The sequence below is a fragment of the Microtus oregoni genome, unplaced genomic scaffold, assembly GCF_018167655.1.
Source record: "Microtus oregoni isolate MIOR12 unplaced genomic scaffold, Mior012 000067F_ref0000223, whole genome shotgun sequence".
NCBI lineage: Eukaryota > Metazoa > Chordata > Mammalia > Rodentia > Cricetidae > Microtus > Microtus oregoni.
Genome location: NW_024543974.1, coordinates 986,460 through 1,006,561, shown reverse-complemented (window position 1 = coordinate 1,006,561; position 20,102 = coordinate 986,460). Strand labels below are relative to the sequence as shown.

The window sequence follows — 20,102 nt, the reverse complement described above, 5'->3', positions numbered from 1 at the left end:
AAGGGTACTGAACGAGCCATGTGGAAGGCCCCGAGTCTCTGCAGGGGCATACAAGCGGTCCTGCTCATGCGTCGGGGTCCCTAGCACCTTCAGGAAGCTTTCCCAGGCAGCCCTTCTGGGCCTTGTCCACTCCAGGGTGGAAGTGAGGCCCATGATCACCTCGCGGGCCCTGAAGCCTAGTCACCCGCCCTTAGATGGGAGATGTCCCCCTATAGGCCTTGTGGTGTCACCATTTTCACAGGCTTTCATCCATGTCCGTCAGTCCAGCCATTCCCTGGGATGAGTGCCTTTTAGAGGCCCTAAGACCCCAGGCCTTAATGTCCTAATTCTTCAGCTCCTTCCCTCACTCCGCCAGTGTCCCCCAGGCTCCACTTTTATGGGAGCTTTCTAACTACTGTCAACATACAAACAAACGGAAGGAGATTCCTCAAACTGTCCCTGCCACCGCTACTGCTGCCAACAAGATTGGTCGGATCCATGAGGCGGCTGTTTTCAATTCCAGCCTTTTGCTCCCCACCACGGCTTGTGGTATGGTGGTTCGGTACAGGGCGGATCACGCCTCTGGGTCTCTCTTTTTATTAAACTTAAAATCCCTGCGGCTCAAATTTCGTGGCTTTTCCATACACTATATGTCCCGCTGCCATTTTGACTGAGGTCAGGTGAACTTACCATCATCTTAACTGAGGTCAGATGACTTCACCGACATCTTAACTGAGAGCCAGGTAGATGACCAAGTCCTGTCATCTTTACTGAAGTGTTCCCTGTCTGCTCCCCCAGTGCTGACTCTGTTGCTTGTGTGTTTTGTGCAGTGGCACGCCTTAGGTTGGCCGCACCAAGAACATCCACTTTGCCCAATTCCTGTTCCCTCTGTGTGTATGTTCGTACATGTAACTTAGGTGCACCTATGTTTACCGTTAAATGTTATAATTGTCTGTTCATTGCATCTCATTTCAGACTACAGAAACAATAAGTCTTATGTTTTATGCTGGCATGTACTTTTAAGTTTCTTACAAAAACACTTTATATTTGATCCAAACCTCATTTAAAATGTAGTAAGATGTTCTCTACTATTGTCAGTTCTGCCCTTAACCTTCTATTGCAAGCAGTTTTTTTTCTTTCTGTCTTTTTACAAATGTAAATCTTGCCTGGTAAATTAAGAGCCGGTACAGTCAAGCTCAGGCCCGGCTCTCCAGGCAGATTCTATACTGTAGTTCCACCTGATAAACGGCCCACAACTGCTCCGAGATCTGGGAGACATGGCATTTAAATATTTAATTATTAATAAACTTTTCCTCACAAAAAGAGACAGGTTGGCTCCTAGCAGCAGCACTCTACTTCCTTCAAAGAAGACAGAAAGCAAATGGGCACAGAACAACGTCCATCCACACTTTGCTTCGACTGCCAAGCGCTGACCACCGAGAAAAACTGCCTTTCATCTGAACTGAGGATCTCCAGACACGAAAAGAATCTCTGGAATCGACAGCCTAGCTGCTCAGGTCAAGGTAGACTTGTCTGCCTACAGATTTCGTAGCCCGCAGGATCTTCTGGAGCCTGGCAGGCCCTGCTCTAAACATCAAAAGACAAACGCGACCTTCAGTGACCACGGAGAACCCTGAGGTCTAGGTGCCAAACAAGTAAGTCCTCTGTCGTTTTTTAATCAGTAATTCAAGTAAAATTTCATCCTTCTCAAAGGTCTCTGATGCAGTTTGACAGCTGAGAGGTTTTGTCAGTTTAAAAGGACAACCTCACCAAACAAATTTCAGGTAAATACAAATACAAGACCTGCAGGTTATAAAGGTGTGAGCTTTTATAAACACAAGTTTGAACACAAGTTATCAAATTTCTCTCACACGCTGTCTTCCGTAGTCTTAACACTTTTCATTGTGCAATAATATCTGTCACAGCCATTCTGACATAAATATGCTACTGTTTATACAATGTATATGTCTGAAACTTCTTTTTTCACAAACCCTAAGAATTCTTGTGAGTTCCAGGAAAAAACAGTCAGAAACGCCCCCTTCAATTCCCTGGTCCTAATTTTTTCCCCTAAACTTAACTTTGTTCTCTGTTCTGCCATTACCTTAAACAGGTGTAAGAGGTCTGTGTTTGTGTGGTGTGTGTGTGTGTGTGTGTGTGTGTGTGTATTGTTTGGTGTCTGTGTGAGAGTGTGTCTGAGTGTGTTTGTGTGGTGTGTGTGTATTGTTTGGTGTCTGTGTGAGAGTGTGTCTGTGTATAAGTGTGTTTGTGTGGTGTGTGTGTGGTGTGTGTGTGTGTGAGTGTGTGTGGTGTGTTGATTTAAATGAGATAGCCTCCACCGCCTGGGGATATTGAATACTTCTTTTCTCCTAGATGGCTGCTGTTTGGGTTTGTTTTGGGGTGTGGCACTGCTGCAGGAAATATGTCACTGTGCATGGCTTTGAGGTTTCCAAAGCTTCCTGCCATTTGAAGTGGGTTCTCTCTCCTTTCTGCTTGAGATTCACCGTGTAATTTTTTTTTGTGAGGACGGGGTGGGGGGAATGATGCTGCCACCTGATTTCCTGGAGGTTCCCGGTCCTCCATATTTGTTGCAAAGTGACCTAGAACACTTATTTCCAGCTGGAGAGACAAAGTGCCTGCCTTCCAAATTCTGTCAGGTGAAAAGGTGTCCTTCTCAGACCTGGCCCCTGCCTGATCTTATTATAGTAGAAGGTAGAACGGAGCCTGTCAGCTCTTGTCTTGCCTTGTCCCGGCCCCTTGTCAAAGCCCAGCACCAAGGCCCCTGCACCCTGGAATGGCAGGCAACATCGTCTTCTGTCGTTGTGTGCATGCTTACTCTGTTTCATGCGTGCAGCTGCAGGGGATGGTGGGGGAACTAGGTGACAGAGATGTAAGTGAACAGTCAGGCAGCCTCCTTCCTGATTTCTACCGAGAACTGGCCTCTTACTAGGGGAGAACGTTTTTCCTATGACACTGTGGTTGCCATGACAATGGGGACAAGCCATTCTTTCCTGGTTACAGATACATTAGCGAAAGATACTCACAGAGCGGAGACGTGGGATCACTAGACAGACACACGAGGCACACAGGTAGGTGCCTGCAGCCATCCTGAGTGAATGTGAGCTGGGCCCGTGAGTGTGCCGTGGGTACGTGCTGGCTCTTTCGTGGGACAGGAAAGGTTCTGGCTATTACTGTTTGACGCGAAGCCCCAAGGACTGGTGCTCAGCCAGCCCTGTCTCTTTGTCCTCGGGTGACACCTCACCGCGTTGGTGCCAGCTTTATCCTTTCAGGCTCTGAAAGGATAGCTCGCCAACCTACATAAATGGCTGCCTCGTCGCTGTTTGGCAATGATTGTCACACGTGCTCTTGACAGAATGGCCGTGTTGGTGCGATGGCACCTTACCCGAGAGAGTTGTAGCTTGTGTTGTCTGAGAGAGAGAAGCTGGAAGGCATTTAAGGAGGAGGTAAACATGGATGAGGACTGGCAGTTCCCTTGGAGGATAGAAGCCGAGGTCTCCAGATCTCTTGGCCTGGAGACCTGACACAAGAAGGGAAGAAATGCCTCCAAAAGACAGCCGCCTCTAAAGTGGCCACTAATCGCAGCTAGGCAGACTGAGGCAAAAAAAAAAAAAGTCAGTGCGGTATGAGAGCACCTGAAGAAGGGGCAGCGTCTGTTTCCTCGATGGGTGTTAGTTTGTGCCCGGGTCAGAGTCTTTGCTCTGCTCACAGATGGGTTAAGCATCAGCTGGGCTGTGTTACAGGGTGTGCAGCTGGGGTTTCCCTCTGACCCAGCAGCCCATCATCGGCATCTCTCCCTGTATCTCAGCCCCTGCGTGTGAACAATACGCTCTGTGCCCTTCTCGCACCCTCTCGTCAGACTGGGCCCCGTCTGTTTGTCTCACCACAGGGAGGGGAGCCATCTGGAAGTTCCCATCTGGACAAAACGTGAATGGATGTCGCACACGGAGACCGTGTGCGAGTTCTTGACAGAAGGCCTCGGGCACGGGGCCAAAGCATGTGTTGAGACAGGGATTTCAGGGTTCCATCTTACACCCTTCTCCGTGCACCTCTGGGGAAGACTTTGCTGCTTTCATCGGAAAGGTAACTGTCGAAGGTAGTGCACTAGAGGTGATGCCTGAATCGATGGAGCCGGATGGCAAAACTGACAATATTTAAGCAGGTTGTAGAAAGACGGAGGGCTTTTCTAAGGCACGGCGCAGTAGGCCTGCACAGATGGAATACACACGCCGGGAAGAGCGTGGCCTGATAATGGGTGCAGATGCTTTTCTCTGTGACTGAGATACAGATGCTGCCTGGATGTCCTGGCATGTGGGCTTGAACACAAACTTGATATTCCCGGGTATGTTTTCTAACTCAGGAAGTGTGTGAGGCTGAGAACATCACGCCTGAGGGAAGCAGAAGCTCCTGCAGGCACCCCTGCCTGGGGTGGAAAGCTTGCATTCTATAACTATAACGCGGGCCTCCGTGATTGCTAAGGGCACCGAGTGAGCGGTGGGCTCTCTCGTGCCCGAGGTGTGGTACCCGCATATGGATGGGGGCATGGTTGCTTGGGCTAGATGGTGCTCAGTCAGCCTTGCTGGTGAGCATGTGCTCGGAAGGTCCAGCAGAGGGCAGCCGGAAGTAACTGAGGTGCCTATGTTTTCCTCTGTGTCCTCAGCAGATAGATACCTGTGGCCGAGGACTCCACGGAGGCTGGATCAGAGCAGGCCAACCCTGTGAGGTCACACAGATTTCTCGGAGGAAGAACCACTGCGGGTGATCCCTAAATTGGGCCCCAGATTGCACAGTCCACATTTACTATTGCATCACCCAGCAGGTGTGGCCTGGGCCAGACCTAGACTCCTGCATGTTGAGAGCCACTTTATGCACTGTGAGATCAGATTGGAAGTCGGTAAGACTTGAACGGGAATACGGCAGAGGGGACACTGTACATTTGAGCAGTGAATAGGGATCTGGTGCTAGAATTACCGACGGGTGTTTATGGATACAGAGGGTGGGAAGGGGAGGGCTGAGGGACTGAAGCGAATATCATTTGCCTCCCATATTTCTGTCCGGTCGGGAATTCCCATGGGTAAGGCAAGGCCTGGAGTCCCTAAGGGAGAGGTCGGGGTGCCCGCACTCACCGAAGGGGTCGTGGGCTAACAGGAGTCCCCAAAATGACCAGGGTCCTCAGGGAACTGCCTCAGGACCCCCTGGTCCACAGTGCTCTGCAGCGCTGTGCCTGGTGCTGGCCCGGTAATGACAGAAGCCGCCTGCGTCTTGGCAGGAACAGTGAGCGACTGTGGCTTGTGAGCCCTCCGTGGTTCTTCCGTGTGTGGTCATCGGCACCCTCAGTGGGCCTCTCCTGAGGATCAGACGGATGTGGGCTTTGTTTCCAGAGTGCATGCACGACACGCATGGCATGCTCACTGCTGATAGGAAAGCGCGGACCCAAGGTAAGAGCAGTCAGGAAAGGAGTAGACCCCTGACACACACCCACTCACAGTGAGCAGAAAGGGACGAGACTCCACTGAGAAGCACGGGGGAGGCCCTGTGTGGAGAGGCAGAGAATGGAGGGACATGGACGGGTGAGCTACGCTACAGATGAGATTGGACACCACTTAAGATTCAAAGCATGCCTTCTGGACTTAGGGATGGGCAAGTGACCATCCAGGGCATCAAACAGCCGCTTTGATTTCCTGTCTGTCTAAGACGACCCTGTGGATTAACATTATGGCACAGAGGTTGTGGGCAAGAGAGTTCTGTGGCCTGGGATCTGATGGTAGAACAGTGCCCATCGCCAGCAGATATGGGTGTGCAGGGCCCATGGACTTGAGGCAGCAGCAGGAGAGTGGGCAATACCAATGGCGACACTTACCCTGTTGCTCTCATCTGACACTACTGAGTCTGCCAATTAGAAAGCATTTCTCCACGGTGAAGTGCTTTCCTTGGGGGGCTCTCCTTTGTGCCACGCGTGCACTTGATCCCATAGCGAGGTCGGTCCAGCACGGAGTTGGGAGCAAGAGGTCAGAACCAAACTATGAGGGGGCGGGGGAAGGGGAGGGAGGCCAGAAGCTATGACAGTGACAGCAACCATCCTTACCTGCCATGTTATGCAAATCGCCATGAAGATTTCCGCACACACACGCACACACGCACACACACGCACACACACACACACACACACACACCCCGTTCCTCAACCTGGTATCATACTGGTGCAGAAGGCAAGGTGCACTAGGTGTGCACAGGCTTCCTGGGGTGGGGCACAGGGGGGGTTAGCTCCCTAGGAAAGAAAGCAATGAGGCTCCCCCCACCCGGACGGAATCCCGGGGAGCCCCCAAGGCATTGGATGGGCAGGAAAATACACAAGCCAAGTAAAGACACTCACCTCTCCGGGAGGAAGTTCACCACCCTAGCCTCAGGGTGGGTGACCGTGTGTCACACATCTGCTCTGGATCCTTCCATATCTTCTCAGGCACACACCCTCATCCCTGTGGAACGACAGACTTTGGGCACCCCCTTGCTTTCTCTCTCCTCACCTCACTGAGCTGTTGCTTCAGTATCCACTAAAGGCTAATTCCGTCCTAACGCAGCTCTGCTTCCCTCTCCCACACTTACAGGGCAGGCCCACATCACCCTGAGAGAGGCCCTCAGGTTGAGCTTGTCTACCAGATTCTGGAGGGAGGACAGCACCGCAGGCAGGGGAGCCAGGCCAGACAGAGACGACCAGCAGGGAGCAGTGCCCACCACAACGCAGGGGGTCACCCTGCCCTGATCAGAACAGCCCCAGGGTTCCATCGCCATGGACTCTGCAGAGTATGTGCTCTGTGGCTGGAAGGGCCAGCTGTGGCCTGCAAGGGTGTTGACCAGACCCAGGACCTCGGCCCATAGTAAGAGGAGAGGGGCCTCTTTCCTGGAGGTCCAAATTCTCTCTGTTGGTGAGAAGACCAGAGTGAGGAGCACAGAGGCGAGGCCCCTAACCAAGTCTGAAATCGTAACCATCGCCTCCTTGGCCGGAAAGGAGTCACAGGGCAGTGGCCCGCCAGGGCAGACCAGGGCATACAGAAGAGCCCTCAGGGTGGCCCTGGATGTTCTGGGCGAGGGAACCCGCTTGTATCAAGGAGAAAGGGCAGGTGGCCGAAGAACCAGCACAGTGGCTCCCAAGGTTCCAAAAGAGGAGACCAGCTCCAGCCCACGCCAGCGCCAGCACCCCCAAGGGCGCATCCAGAGAGGCCAAGGGCTCTCCCACAGGAGTCCTGGGAAGCGAGGCCGCCCAGGACCTGTGTTGATGGGCTCAGGGAATGAGCCTGCAGTGCAAGGGGGGGAAGCCCAGGCCCATGCCACTGTAGAGTCCCCTTACTCTGAAATGCAAGGGAACATGTTAAGGGGCACCAGAGCTCGGCCAAGTTCCTGCAAGACGCCAACAGGAAATGCTGGTGATAATCCTGGCAAGAGAAAGTTGAGCACCCGGGCCTCTAGGGAGGGTGCCCGTGCTAACAATGAGCATAGACCTGCCTCTGGGCCACCGAGGAGGCACGCCTCTACCTCGCCCAAAGCTCTCAAGCAGCAAGTAGGGTGTGGCGGCCTAGAGATCCAGGCCATTGGAGCCCAAAGGAAGACCACCCTCCCAGAGAACAAGGAGGATCCCGGTCCGCCGACCCCGAGGCCAGACTCAGAGGGGGCATCGGCAGCCTGCACGCCTCCAGTCCCGAGCCTGCGAAGATCAGTCCGCATTGCTGGCAGGAAAAGGAAGATCCATGTGCTGTGTGCACATTGTGGGCTCTCGGGACTGGAAACTCGAGTGCGCTCGAAGGTGACTAAGGCCAGGGTCAAGAGGAGAGCCCCTGGAGTTCAGGAAGACTGCCAAGCCACCAGTGTGGCTTCTGCCCAGGAGACGAATACCATCGAACGAGGGATGCTGGTCTGGTTCAAATTCCAGGACCATCCTTTCTGGCCGGCGGTGGTCAAGAGTGTCAGCAAGAACGACAAGACGGCCAGGGTGCTGCTGATCGAGGGCAACATGCAGTTTGAGCGCAGGGGTGTCCGCGTCCCTCTCCGCAAGCTGAAGCTCCTGGACTGTGGGGAGAGATTCTCCCTCCTGCGGAGAGCCAGCAAAGTGTACGGCCAGGGCATCAACTGGTGCCTCTCTGTGATCGACCGCTACAGAGAGGACCTCGCCTGTGGCTCCTTCCGGGGCTCCTTTATGGACTACTACACCGCCCGAGCCAGTTACCCGCTGAGGAGAGCCATTCAAGAGGGCGACCTGCGCATTGATTTCCCCAAGGTGAGCTATGCCGACTTGGAAGACTGGGAGGAGGAGACCGCCCCCGGTGGGAAGAGGCCCCGCAAGAAACTCCTGCCTGACCGCATGAGAGCCGCTTGGGACAGAGCCAACCAGAAGCTCGTAGACTTCATCGTGAAGAGAAAGGGGGCCGACCAGCACCTGCTGGACATCGTGAAGGGCAGGAAACCGTCCCGGTGGCTGGACGACCTCTGGAAGTCAAAGAGGGAAGTCTTCTGCATTGAGACCTACCTGGAGGATGAAGACCAGTTGCACCTCGTGGCCAGACATTTGCAAGAAATATCCAAGGAAGCAGACCAGGCCCTGCTCTCGCTGGCAAGAGGAGACCAAGTCCGGCTCACCATGGAGGTTCTTCTTCCAGAGGCAATCATCTGCTCCATCGCTGCCCTGGATGAGCTCAGCTACAAGGAGGCAGAAGAGAAGTACCTGCGTGGCCCACCTGTGCACTATCGTGAAAAAGAGCTCTTTGAGAAGACCATCCTAAAGGCGGCCCGGAAGAGGTCAGCAGCCAGGATTGGGGCTGGCAGGGACCCTCCTGCGCCCACTCCTTAGAAGGGAGCCTCCTCCTTTCTGCCATCACCCCCTGCAGCTCCACCTCCAAAAGAGAACCATCTGGGAGACTGTGGGGCTTGCTATGACCGCTCCTCACTGCATACGTGTTTCTCCACACACAGACCCCACCCCTACCCCCTGACCCCCAAAATAAACGTTCACGAACGTGCTTGACGTTGCAGATTGTCTACATGGATTCGGCAATTCCTGTTAGCTTCAGGCCAGGCCTAGCCCTCTGTGGCCTGTGCCCAAGCGTGAAGAAGTCCCTTGGGGTCTCCTCTCTGGACCGTCACCAGCTATGGGTGGGGTATTAGCTAGCTATGCGCAGACTTGCCCTCTCTGCACGGACCCCATGCACCCAGACAGCACACCAGGTTCCTGATGACACTGTGTCTCTCTATGTGTCTCTGACTCTTCCCCTTACTCCCTGTCCTCTCTAGGGTGCCTTGGATGGGGCAGGTCCCATTGCTTTCTCCATTACCTCCCTCTTGGCTCACTCACGTTGAAGGAGAGGAACGCATGTGTGCTTTGAGGCTGTGCTTTGAAGCCAAAGAAGGGGTTGGAAATGTTGTGACCCTAGGAATAGCCTGATTTCAAAGGACTCCCCCTGTCTTTGTGTGTGAGTGTCTCTCTGCGTGTGTCTCTCTGTGTGTGTCTCTCTCTGTCTATCCCTCTCTTTATCTCTCTGTGTGTGAGCACGCTTGCACGCGTGCATGTTTGTGAGTGTGTATGTGTGTGCTCCTTTTGATCCTCCTGTCTCTGTCTCCCTGGTGCTGAGATTAAACATACCTGTCCACATACCTTTTTTCAAATGAGTACTGGATGATGAAGGCAGATTTTACATTATTTCTTTCTGTTATTTGAATATAGTTTTTAATTCTTTGCCTATAAGTTCTTGCAAATTGTTCTTAATGAGAAACTTTACTCTGAGATCAGCAATTTTTGGAGAAAGTATATTATTTTTGTTGTTGTTATTTATTTGGTTTTGTGCTGGACTTGTACATCTAGATTTGGTTTGTTTCCTGAGTTTCTCTTTTTTCTTTTTTAAATTCTCATTTCCTTTCTTCTTTCACTGGGAATAATTACAATGTTTACAAGAGGACTACAGTCATAATAACTTTGCAGTGTTGTTTTCCTCTATGACGGGGATTTAGACCAGAGGCTCTATGTCTAGCCTTTCTCTGAACACTCCCGTAGGTTTTAGAATCGATGTTCCTTTGGGTCTTGCCCTGTGTCAAATCTGGTCCCTCCTGTGGGTCCGCAGCTTCCTTTGAAGCAGCAACAAGATGTGCATTCCCCTCACGTAGGGTTTTCCCGTCCTTATTCTGGGTCAACAGCTGCCTCTGCTGCTGTGAGGTGTCAAGACCAAAATTCCTATCTGCTCTGGTACCCAACTTCTTCCAGTAGGACCGCATCTAAACTATCTAAAACTAAATTAAGTGTCCAGCAACCCTCTCCCAATAAGTTACATCCTGAGGTAACAAGAGCTAGAGCCTTCCTCTTATGAGTGTGGATTTGTGGAAAATTGAATCCACATCACCCAGGAATCCAGGTCCCTGGAGTCTCCATGAGGTGACTAGCACAAAAGTGCATTTGAATAAAGACCTCTTTCTTGCAAGATGTTGACTTGTTCATGAATGTTGGTTGACTCCTAAAGTAGCTATCACCGAACCCCACAAGACAAAAGGGCAATCCAGGCAGACCATGTAGGCTGGTAATTTGAGCTAGAAGGAACAAGTGCCCTTGGGTTACATATTCATAACTCCAGGCTGGACAATCAGGCTGCTGTGTCCATCTGTGCTGCTGTAACAAAATGCCTAAGGCAGATCTAACTTACATGAAAACTGTAAATTTACCTCTCACATCTCTGGGTGTTGGGTCACTCACCCCTCTCTAGGCTGAGAAACTAGCCAGATGGTCTTCAAGGCAAGATCAATCCACCACTGATTTCCAGTGAGCTTGAAGCTAGCTAAATTGTATCATCATTTTATCTCTCTCATGTCTTCATTTCCCACTGTTCCCACACACACACCATAACGCCTGCACTTAGAACTGCAGTCGGGCAAGTGTCTGGGGAGTAAAGAACACATGGAGATGTAGGTCACTCTTGAAACAAGAATGCTAGTTTATTATGTTCCAGGGCAGCTTATATAGTGCTCTCCTTGATTAGTGATTATGTCCTAGCTCTCAGGATTTTCTACTGCAAGCCCACCAGAAACCACTTCCTTGTTCTTAGGAACTCATGAGGGTCCCATGTTCAGAGCAACTCTCTCTCTCTCTCTCTCTCTCTCTCTCTCTCTCTCTCTCTCTCTCTCTCTGTGTGTGTGTGTGTGTGTGTGTGTCTGTGTGTTTGTTTGTTTGTTTGTTTGTTTGCCACTGGCTCTTACAACCTAGAAGACAGACTCACTTGCCATCCAAGGCAATGTGATCCTGAAAATGTCAGGGCACACATAGATGTCAGCCCATTCCACTTTTTCTGAAGGCCAGAGAGTTTGAGCTTATTTTTGCTTTCTCAAAGTTGTTGACAGCAGGTGTGTCCACAAAGGAGACATGCTGACCTATGGTATGGTTAACTAGCATTTTGAGTGTTGAAGTAGATACCTCTACCAAAGTCAGAAAATTCAAGTCTATTCCTTGTGTCATGCTAATATAGTCTGTTATCTCCCCTCTCCACCTTTGGACTAAATTATAAGCCTGTGGAAAATAAGTGAGGTGGATTCAGTATTCCCTGACTGTCCCTCCCGATGCTGTTCTGTTTCTGTCTCTTATTTCTCCTATATCTCTGTTCCTTTTGCCTAATAATTTTAATCCTCATGCTCCTACCCTGGAACGTACAAGTTTTCTTGAAGCTGATTTTTGACAGGAAAGGCTCCTTTTAGTAAGGGCACCTGCTTGCTTTCCAGGAGGGAGTTCTCAATGCTCAAAAGCAGAGAGCTCTCCATAATTTATCTGGTGGTGACATGGAAAGAAGTGCTACTAAGAAGGATGAGCAGGTAGAGGGGTCAGAGTACAGGCATGAAGAGTAGGACACCGGGCTAGGAACTATGGAAAAGAAGGGCTGTCCTTGTTTGTAAAATTGATAACCTTTGGTAGTGAGTGAAATAGTATTTGGAGGGGAAAAACAAACGAAAGGAGAGGAGAGGAGAGGAGAGGAAAGGAATATGTTTGCCACCTTTGTTGAAGTAACCTGATAGACGGCATCTGTATAGGTGGGTGAAGCACAGGGAAAGAACAGGTATGCAAAGGTGCTTGAAGCACCCTAGTTGAAACATCTCAATTGTTAAATTCCTGAGGGGCATCCAAATGGACATTCTGATGCACATGGGCAGATCTGGAGGAGGGATCACTACCAGCATAGAACATCTCTGAACTACAGTTAGGAAATCACCCACACTATACTGAGCTCCAACAAAGGAACAGGAAGAGAAAAAAAAAAGAGGCGGAGAGGTTTGAAGAATAACTTCAGCTGAGAGCAGGAAAAGAGGCAGAAGGTCAGTTCAAAGGCAGGAAGGAGTGTCCCAGAAACCAAGAAAGGAGAGATTAGAGAAGGAAAAGCTACTACCTGCTGAGACATAGAGACATTGTATACAAAGAAGAAACAAAGGAAGACAACTGAGGTGTCACTACCAATGTCCTAGAGCAGAGGGAGAAAAATGACCCTATAAAGAAGCAAAGTCCTCTCTCAGAGAGAAGGAAAGAGGGAAAGGAGCGACCAGCCTAAAAACTGGGAAATGTGTTGATTATCTGTTTGTAAGCCCACTGGGCCAGCTGGTAACACTAGACCATCCTGCATATTTATGTTCCCAAGGGAGAGCCTTCTCTGAGGAAAGACCCCAGGAAAATTACCTCCAAACCAAGAAAGAAGACAAGGTATTCATTGTATGATCCATGACAGGTCAAACAGGGAATTTCATTAGACGGAAATTCTCATATCAGACATTAACAGCAGTAACTGACCTGTATGAGAACAGACAGTGTGGGCCCTGGAAGCTGAGTAAGGGAGTGATTAGGCCAATTGACAAAGTTGGGTTGTAACAGAAAATTTAAAATTTTTTCTTGTTCCCAAAGCACTTGACTTCAGGCTGTATATAATCATAGAAGAGATTCCAGGGGCAAGAAAGAGAACCACACACGACAAACTGAAGGCCAAGTGTGAGATCAAGTAACCTGTTTGGGCATTGGTTGCATGTACACAATGAGAGTACCTTCAGGTTTGACACTAGAAACTTTCTCCTGAAAACAGGCCAAAGACCCATCTGTAGGACAGAGCTGGGCATGAGGAAGGGGCAAAGGAGATTCACAGAAGCTGAACCAGGAGTGGAAGATGAAATTGTAAGAGGATGCACAATATCATAACCTATTAAGGAAATACCAAACACTTATCAATGCATGAGATAGTAATTCTCCCCTTGGGGTGTTCGATGGTCAAGGCTGAAAGGCTGCTTGGGATGTAGGATACAGATGAGCACTCCCACACTGCTAATGGGAGAGGACATGGGTTGCCCCCCCCCCCATGGCAGATAATAGATTAATGGATATCTACTTGGATACAGCTCAAGTTTCAGCAACGTCATGTTTGGTCAAATGCCCCAAAGCCTTCCTTCCTGCCAGAGGTTCAGGAAAGCAGGTAGAATGCTGGTGGCAGTAGTGAGGGTCATTCAAATGGGCACTCTGATGCACACGGAGTATTCCAACATGACAAAAGCCTCAATAGAGTCCCTGATAATAAACCAAAGCAGTGTGAGTGAGATGGACACCATTGGGGAAACCTTTACAGTAGTGAAAGTCAAGTGGCCAGAGTATGACGCCCAAAGAAAGAAAATGGGGTCAAGAAAGAATACACAGAGGCATAATAACCTTCTGTGAACCTGCTTGCCCTCTCTCTCACTGGCAGAAATGTTGTGCATGTGGCCCTGGACTCTTGGTGACTGCAGAGAGTCAGAGTGATGAGACTGGCAGGGTCTGAAACTGTTTTGAGCCAGGATAGCACAGCTCTGAGTGGATGTCTAGCCCAGGCAGCAGAAGATATGGAGGGTGGGGGTGGGGACTAACTGATGTTAAAACCATAGGGAGGCTTCTGGGATCTCGGCCACCCATGCCACCCTCACACTGAAAGAGTCATGCCCCAGAGCCCGGAAGGCTATCAACACTGGAAGCAGGGAAAAGTTGAACACCTCACCACCATCACAGTGCTTCCTATATGAATTTAGGCAGAATTCCCAGAAACTCTAAACTTTTCGGCGACAAGAAGTGGAAGGGACTGGCCCAAAGTCAGCCAGTAAGATACAAGTCTAAGGGTTTGGGCTTCAAATCTGAAAAGCAGCTTTTCAAGAAGCTGGATATACAGCATGCAGAGCGGGAAAGGCCCGCCAGTGCTGGACCCTCCTGTGAGCTGGCCACTGGCACCAAGGGCAGGAAGGCATGCAGGCCCACAGTGGTGAAAGTGCCTGCAGCCCCTTCCACTGGGATGGGCATCACCCAGATGGTACACGCTTCATGGGGAGTGATGGGATGGGGTGTATGGGCTCATGTGTTATCTATTCCAGGGACTCTACCTAGAATAGGTGTTGCTTGCCCAGCTCTGTCACTAGACTAGGTCCAGATAGGGACTCACCAGGGCAAAAACCCTCAGAGTCCCTGCTCCCTGGCCTTGATCAGGAAACAGAGCTGGAGGGGGCAACACAGATTTTTGGTGCCCTTCTGTGGAGACCCCTGAGCACTCTGTCCCCTGTGCCAGGGGCACAGATGTGTGGTGGTGGTGGTGGGGGTCAGCAGCCGATGACGTCATCAGTGACTGGACCGGTGATGTCACCTGAGGTCCCAGGCTGAGACAGCCTTGTCACTTGACCCTCCTGCACCAATGGCCTGGCTAGTCTGCTTCTGGAGGACTAGGAGGTAGAGGATCCATGCTCCGGCGTCACCACACCCCCGCGCTAAATCTGCACTGCAGAGAGCAGCGTTAAGCTCGCATCACCGTTTGTGAGGTCCTGGATTCTATTCCCAGCACTGCAGAAAAATAGAAAGAGAAAACCACTCTTGGGAATATACCCAAGAGAGGCCCTATCATACAACAAAAGTATATGCTCAACTATGTTCATAGCAGCATTGTTTGTAATAGCCAGAACCTGGAAACAACCTAGATGCCCTTCAATGGAAGAATGGATGAAGAAAGTATGGAATATATACATATTAGAGTACTACTCAGCAGTAAAATACAAGGACTTCTTGAATTTTGCATGCAAATGGATGGAAATAGAAAACACTATCCTGAGTGAGGTAAGCCAGACCCAAAAAGAGGAACATGGGATGTACTCACTCATATTTGGTTTTTAGCCATAAATAAAGGACACTGAGCCTATAATTTGCGATCCTAGAGAAGCTAAATAAGAAGGCGAATCCAAAGACAAACATAAATATAGGCATCCTCCTGAATATTAACCTTCATCAGGCGATGAAAGGAGACAGAGACAGAGACCCACATTGGAGCACAGGACTGAAATCTCAAGGTCCAAATCAGGAGCAGAAGGAGAGAGAGCACGAGCAAGGAACTCAGGACCGCGAGCTGTGCACCCACACACTGAGACAATGGGGATGTTCTATCAGGAACCCACTAAGGCCAGCTGGCCTGGGTCTGAAAAAGCATGGGATAAAACCGAACTTGCTGAACATAGTGGACAATGAGGACTACTGAGAACTCAAGAACAATGGCAATGGGTTTCTGATCCTACTGCACGTACTGGCTTTGGGGGAGCCTTGGCAGTTTGGATGCTCACCTTACTAGACCTGGATGGAGGTGGGTGGTCCTTGGACTTCCCACAGGTCAGGGAACCCTGATTGCTCTTCGAGCTGATGAGGGAGGGGGACTTGGTCAGGGGAGGGGAGGGAAATGGGAGGCGGTGGCGGGGAAGAGGCAGAAATCTTAAATAAATAAATAAATAAATAAATAAATAAATAAATAAATAAAACAAAACAAAAAAGCTTGCATATGTACACTGGTCTGCGTGAGTGCGCAGCTATAAGGCTAGAGAGAGCAAGGGAGCTGGCTGGCGGGAGAACCTGGAGAACAGCCCGGGGAATCCTTGCTGTGCGATTGAAGGAGAAAGGGTTCTGCTCCTAGAAGGTACCAAATTCTGGGAGGGTATTACTGGCCCTGACAAACCCCCTCTCAACCAGCACGCCTGCCTGGGTTGGACTGTAGGGAGGTGCTGGGGAAGGCCTGTGTCTGAGGCACAGAGTGGGATGCAGAAGCATCATGTAAGGCAGTGGTTCTCAATATCCCTAATGCTACGACCCTTTAATACAGTTCTTTGTGTTGTGGTGACTCCCTCACACAACCATAAAACTTATTTCCATGGCTACTTCATACCTGTAATTTTGCTACTGTTGCAAATCATAAGGTAAATACCTGTGTTTCCCAGCGGTCTTTGGAGATCCCCTTGAAAAGGTCGCTTGACCCTGAAGGGTCACGAAGCACGGGTTGAGAACCTCTGCTCTAGGGCTAGTGGATGAGAAGGGGCTGGGGTGGGGAAGACATTAACCTCCTCTTTCCGTTTTTTGTTTCCAGGCTGTGGAGAGCTAGGCTGGTCTTCCTGAGTCCTAGCCTAGGCTCCTATCCCAACCTGATGTGCTTCTGGGGAAACTGTTTCCGGCCCCTAGTGTGAGCTTTGCTAAATTTTCAGATTATGGCGGTGGAGATGCTCCAGGACTGGTGCAGGTGGATGGGTGTCAGCGCTCGTAGGGGCTTGCTTATCCTGGGCATCCTGGAGGACTGCAGTGAAGCTGAATTCCAAGGGTCCCTGCAGGCTGCCCTGTGGCCCATGGGCCACTTTACTGTGCTTGGCAAAGTGTTTCATGAGGAGGATAATGCCACTGCAGCCCTGGTTGAGCTCGACCAGGAAATCAACTATGCTTTGGTCCCAAGGGAAATCCTAGGCACTGGGGGGCCCTGGAACGTGGTCTTTGTGCCCAGTTGCTCCAGCGAGGAGCTTCTTGATCGTGTTTTCCACTTCTTGGAGCAACGGGGGAGACAGTGGACAGTGTACCTGGAGACCCAGGTCTGGAGCTGGACAGAGTGTGCAGGCTCCAGTCAGTTAGTCAGGCAATCCAGCCCTGGGTGGATACCTTGCGGTACCAGCGTTTGGGTATGTTTTCTGGGAGCGTTCAGCCAGCCCCTGGGGAGGAATCCTTTGAGGCCTGGCTAGACCACACCACTGACATGTTTTGGGTGTGGCAAAGGGTCCCAGAAAGGGAGAAGAGGAGACGGTTGCTGGAGGGCTTGCGGGGAACTGCTTTGTACCTTGTACAGGGGCTGTTAGCAGAGAATCCGGCAAAGACTGCAGAGGAGTGCCTAGAGGCTCTGTCGAGTATTTGGAGACAATGAGTCTCAGGCCACCATTCGAATCAAGTGTCTGACTGCAAAACAGCAGCCAGATGAGCAGCTCTCTGCCTTTGTGTTGAGGCTAGAAGTTCTGCTGCAGAAAGCCATTTAGAAAGGGGCTCTCGAGAGAACCTCTACGGATGATTTGCGCCTGAGGCAGATGCTCACCAGGGCTAACCTGACTGAGCCTCTGGAGGAAGCTCTGAGGAGGCTAAGAATGATCAGGAGATCTCCAACTTTCCTGGAGTTGTTGGGCCTCAAACGGGAATCTGAGGAATGGGAGGCAAGACTAGCCAGCAACATGGTAGTCCAGGTGGAGGATGAAGCTGGCAATCTGGCTTCTGTCCAGGCTGATGGAAGAGCCAGTGCTAAGGCAGAAGATGAGGTGGAGGAGTAGGCAAAGGACAAGGTTGAGGAGGAGATATAAGGCCATAACTCAGACCACGGCCCTGTAGACCCAAGCCAGACAGGACCCTATGAGCCCCCTGGGACTCCCACCCCAGCACAGATGGGCAGTAATCTTAGAGAGTGCCCAGGAGGGCCCGGCTGCATGCTGGGCAGCCTTGCCTAGGCAGGAGAACATAAGGCAGAAGACCCCATCCTGTCCCAGTCTAGAAGTATTGCTGAAGGGTCAGCCCCAAAGTAAAGGAGCGGGCCTGCAGATATCTGCTATAGCCCCTGGCCTGGGAGAGATTAGGGAGAAATAGTCTCTTATAAGGGTCCTGACTGCCTGGCTCTTCTACCCAGTTAGCATCTCCAGGCAGGTTTATGACACTGCCTTTGGAATCTCATCCTTATCTGTTCTACTCACAGTGGCCCAGGTATTCAGTGAGTACACACTTTAATACTAGCTCTCCCATCCATCACACCCTAGCAAAGTATATCAGTCCCTGACTTACCCTGCTAGCTACTACCGTAGCCCAGCTTGTGTTGCGAACTTCCATGCCAGCCAAGGCCCTATTTGCTCTGCTCCTATCTCGTGTTGTGTATTCCTGGACAGCTTTCTTGATATACTTACAGGCCAGCAACTTGCTGCTTGTTCCCTGCAGATGTGTGTGTTCTTACCTGAGAAGGTGCTCTACAGAGATCTCAAGACAAGCCCTTGGAACCAGCAAAACAGTATGGGTGATGGCAATCAGCAACTGGCTGATGCTCATCTTGTGACTGATTACAATCTGGGGTGGGCACGAAGACCTGGACTAAGGATGGATGGGCTCGGAGAACCAAGATTCAATGTTCCACTCTTGTTGTTACTTTTGTTATTACTTGTGACAACAGTTCTTCAGTTTGGCAAGATGTTCCTTTCAGTGCTTTCCAGTGTCCAGAATAATTCAGGATCACCCTACAGTGGGTGATTCTTCTAGAGAGTTCCCCCAAAAGAAAGAACACTTCCAGATGCCATTATTCTGCAAAGAGGTGTATCAGGGGTCCCTTGGAAGGAAGAAGCTTAGGCAAGCAGGCCTCAGTGTGGCCAGTAGATGAGATCCTTTCTAATGAATCACAGAGTAGGAAAAGGTGGGACCTGTGGCCTCTAACAGCTGGGGGAAGTTCTGTGCTGTCATTCCCCCGCCTTCAATGACTTCAGTAAATGTATCTGTTCAATAAATTTCACGGATGTTACAGTTGCATCCTGCTTTTTCTTGGCTTGGACTGGACTGGAGCAAGATTGATTTATGTACAAGGCAAGAACATGAAGGGCTGTGGGGGTGGCAGGGGGGGGCTTGAATTGGTAAAAGCAGGCTGACAATGTGTATGGGGGCAGTGGCTATCTGGTTTCAGTGGGGAGGCACTTCAGGATGACAAGAGTTAGGGATACGTCAGTTATGTGCTCAAGTGAAGCTATGGAGCAGTAAGCAAGGCCCTTGGACCCAATGTTCATGACTGATGGGTGTTTCAGTTAGGAAAGCGTTCTCACAGATTTTAAATGCCATTTTTGATTACTAAAATATAGAAAAAAGAAAACCAAAAAAAATTTCCATGGAGCCACAAATAGCCAAAACCCTCCCCTGAGACAGAAAACCAAAATTGGAGGCATTATATTTTCTGATTTCATAATATATTACACAGATATAATGATCAAAAGAGTACCACACGCTTTTAATCACAGAGTTGGGAGGCAGAGGCAGGAGATCTCTGAGTTAAAGGCATAGCTGGTCTACATGGTGAATTCCAAGACAGCCAGGACTACATAGAATGACTCTGTCTCAAACAAACAAACAAAAGTATGGCATTGGCATCAAGGTGTGTATCAATGGGATGGGGAAAACATATAAGAAACCAGTCCCCACACCCACAAAAAACTGGGGAAAGTATGGTCTTTTCAGCAAATAGCACTCAGAAAGCTATGCATCTATGTGTAGAAGTAAGAATTTTGACCCTCACTTTGTTCTTGGAGCACTTTTAGTTATCACATTAAAACTTTAGACAGAAAAAGCATAAAAGATTTCCTCAAACGATAAATGTTATGCATAGCAAAAGGAAATATTCGAACAAACAAAATCACCATCTTTGGATTGGGGGAAAACATTTGTGAATTATAAACTTCATGGGGGTTAATATCTCAAATATCAATGAATTAGTACAACTCAATAGCAAAAAGCAAGCAAACAAAAACTCCCAAATAATTTGATTAAAAAATGGACAAAAGAACTCCATAGACAACAAGTATATGAAAATGTACGCAACATCACTAGTCAATAGGAAATGCAAAGCAAAACCACAATGTGAGACTTCCCCAGATGGGTTGAATGGCTACTATTAAAAACCACAACAGAGCCGGGCAGTGGTGGCACACGCCTTTAATCCCAGAACTCGGGAGGCAGAGGCAGGTGGACCTCTGTGAGTTCGTGGTCAGCCTGGTCTACAAAAGCTAGTGCCAGGACAGGAACCAAA

General features: G+C 50.0%; 1 protein-coding gene and 1 pseudogene across 1 annotated transcript in view; both read left to right on the top strand.

Moving 5' to 3' along the window:
- Window positions 1-16,412, top strand: part of LOC121440425 (X-linked lymphocyte-regulated protein 3A-like) — a 42,215-nt gene extending 25,803 nt beyond the window's left edge. Inside the window, exon 6 of the mRNA XM_041641182.1 lies at window positions 16,398-16,412. Within this exon, the coding sequence (XP_041497116.1) occupies window positions 16,398-16,412 (15 nt within the window). The remainder of the gene's footprint in view (window positions 1-16,397) is intronic.
- A 103-nt stretch (window positions 16,413-16,515) lies between these two features.
- LOC121440424 lies at window positions 16,516-17,607 on the top strand (annotated as a pseudogene).
- Window positions 17,608-20,102: the final 2,495 nt, after the last annotated feature.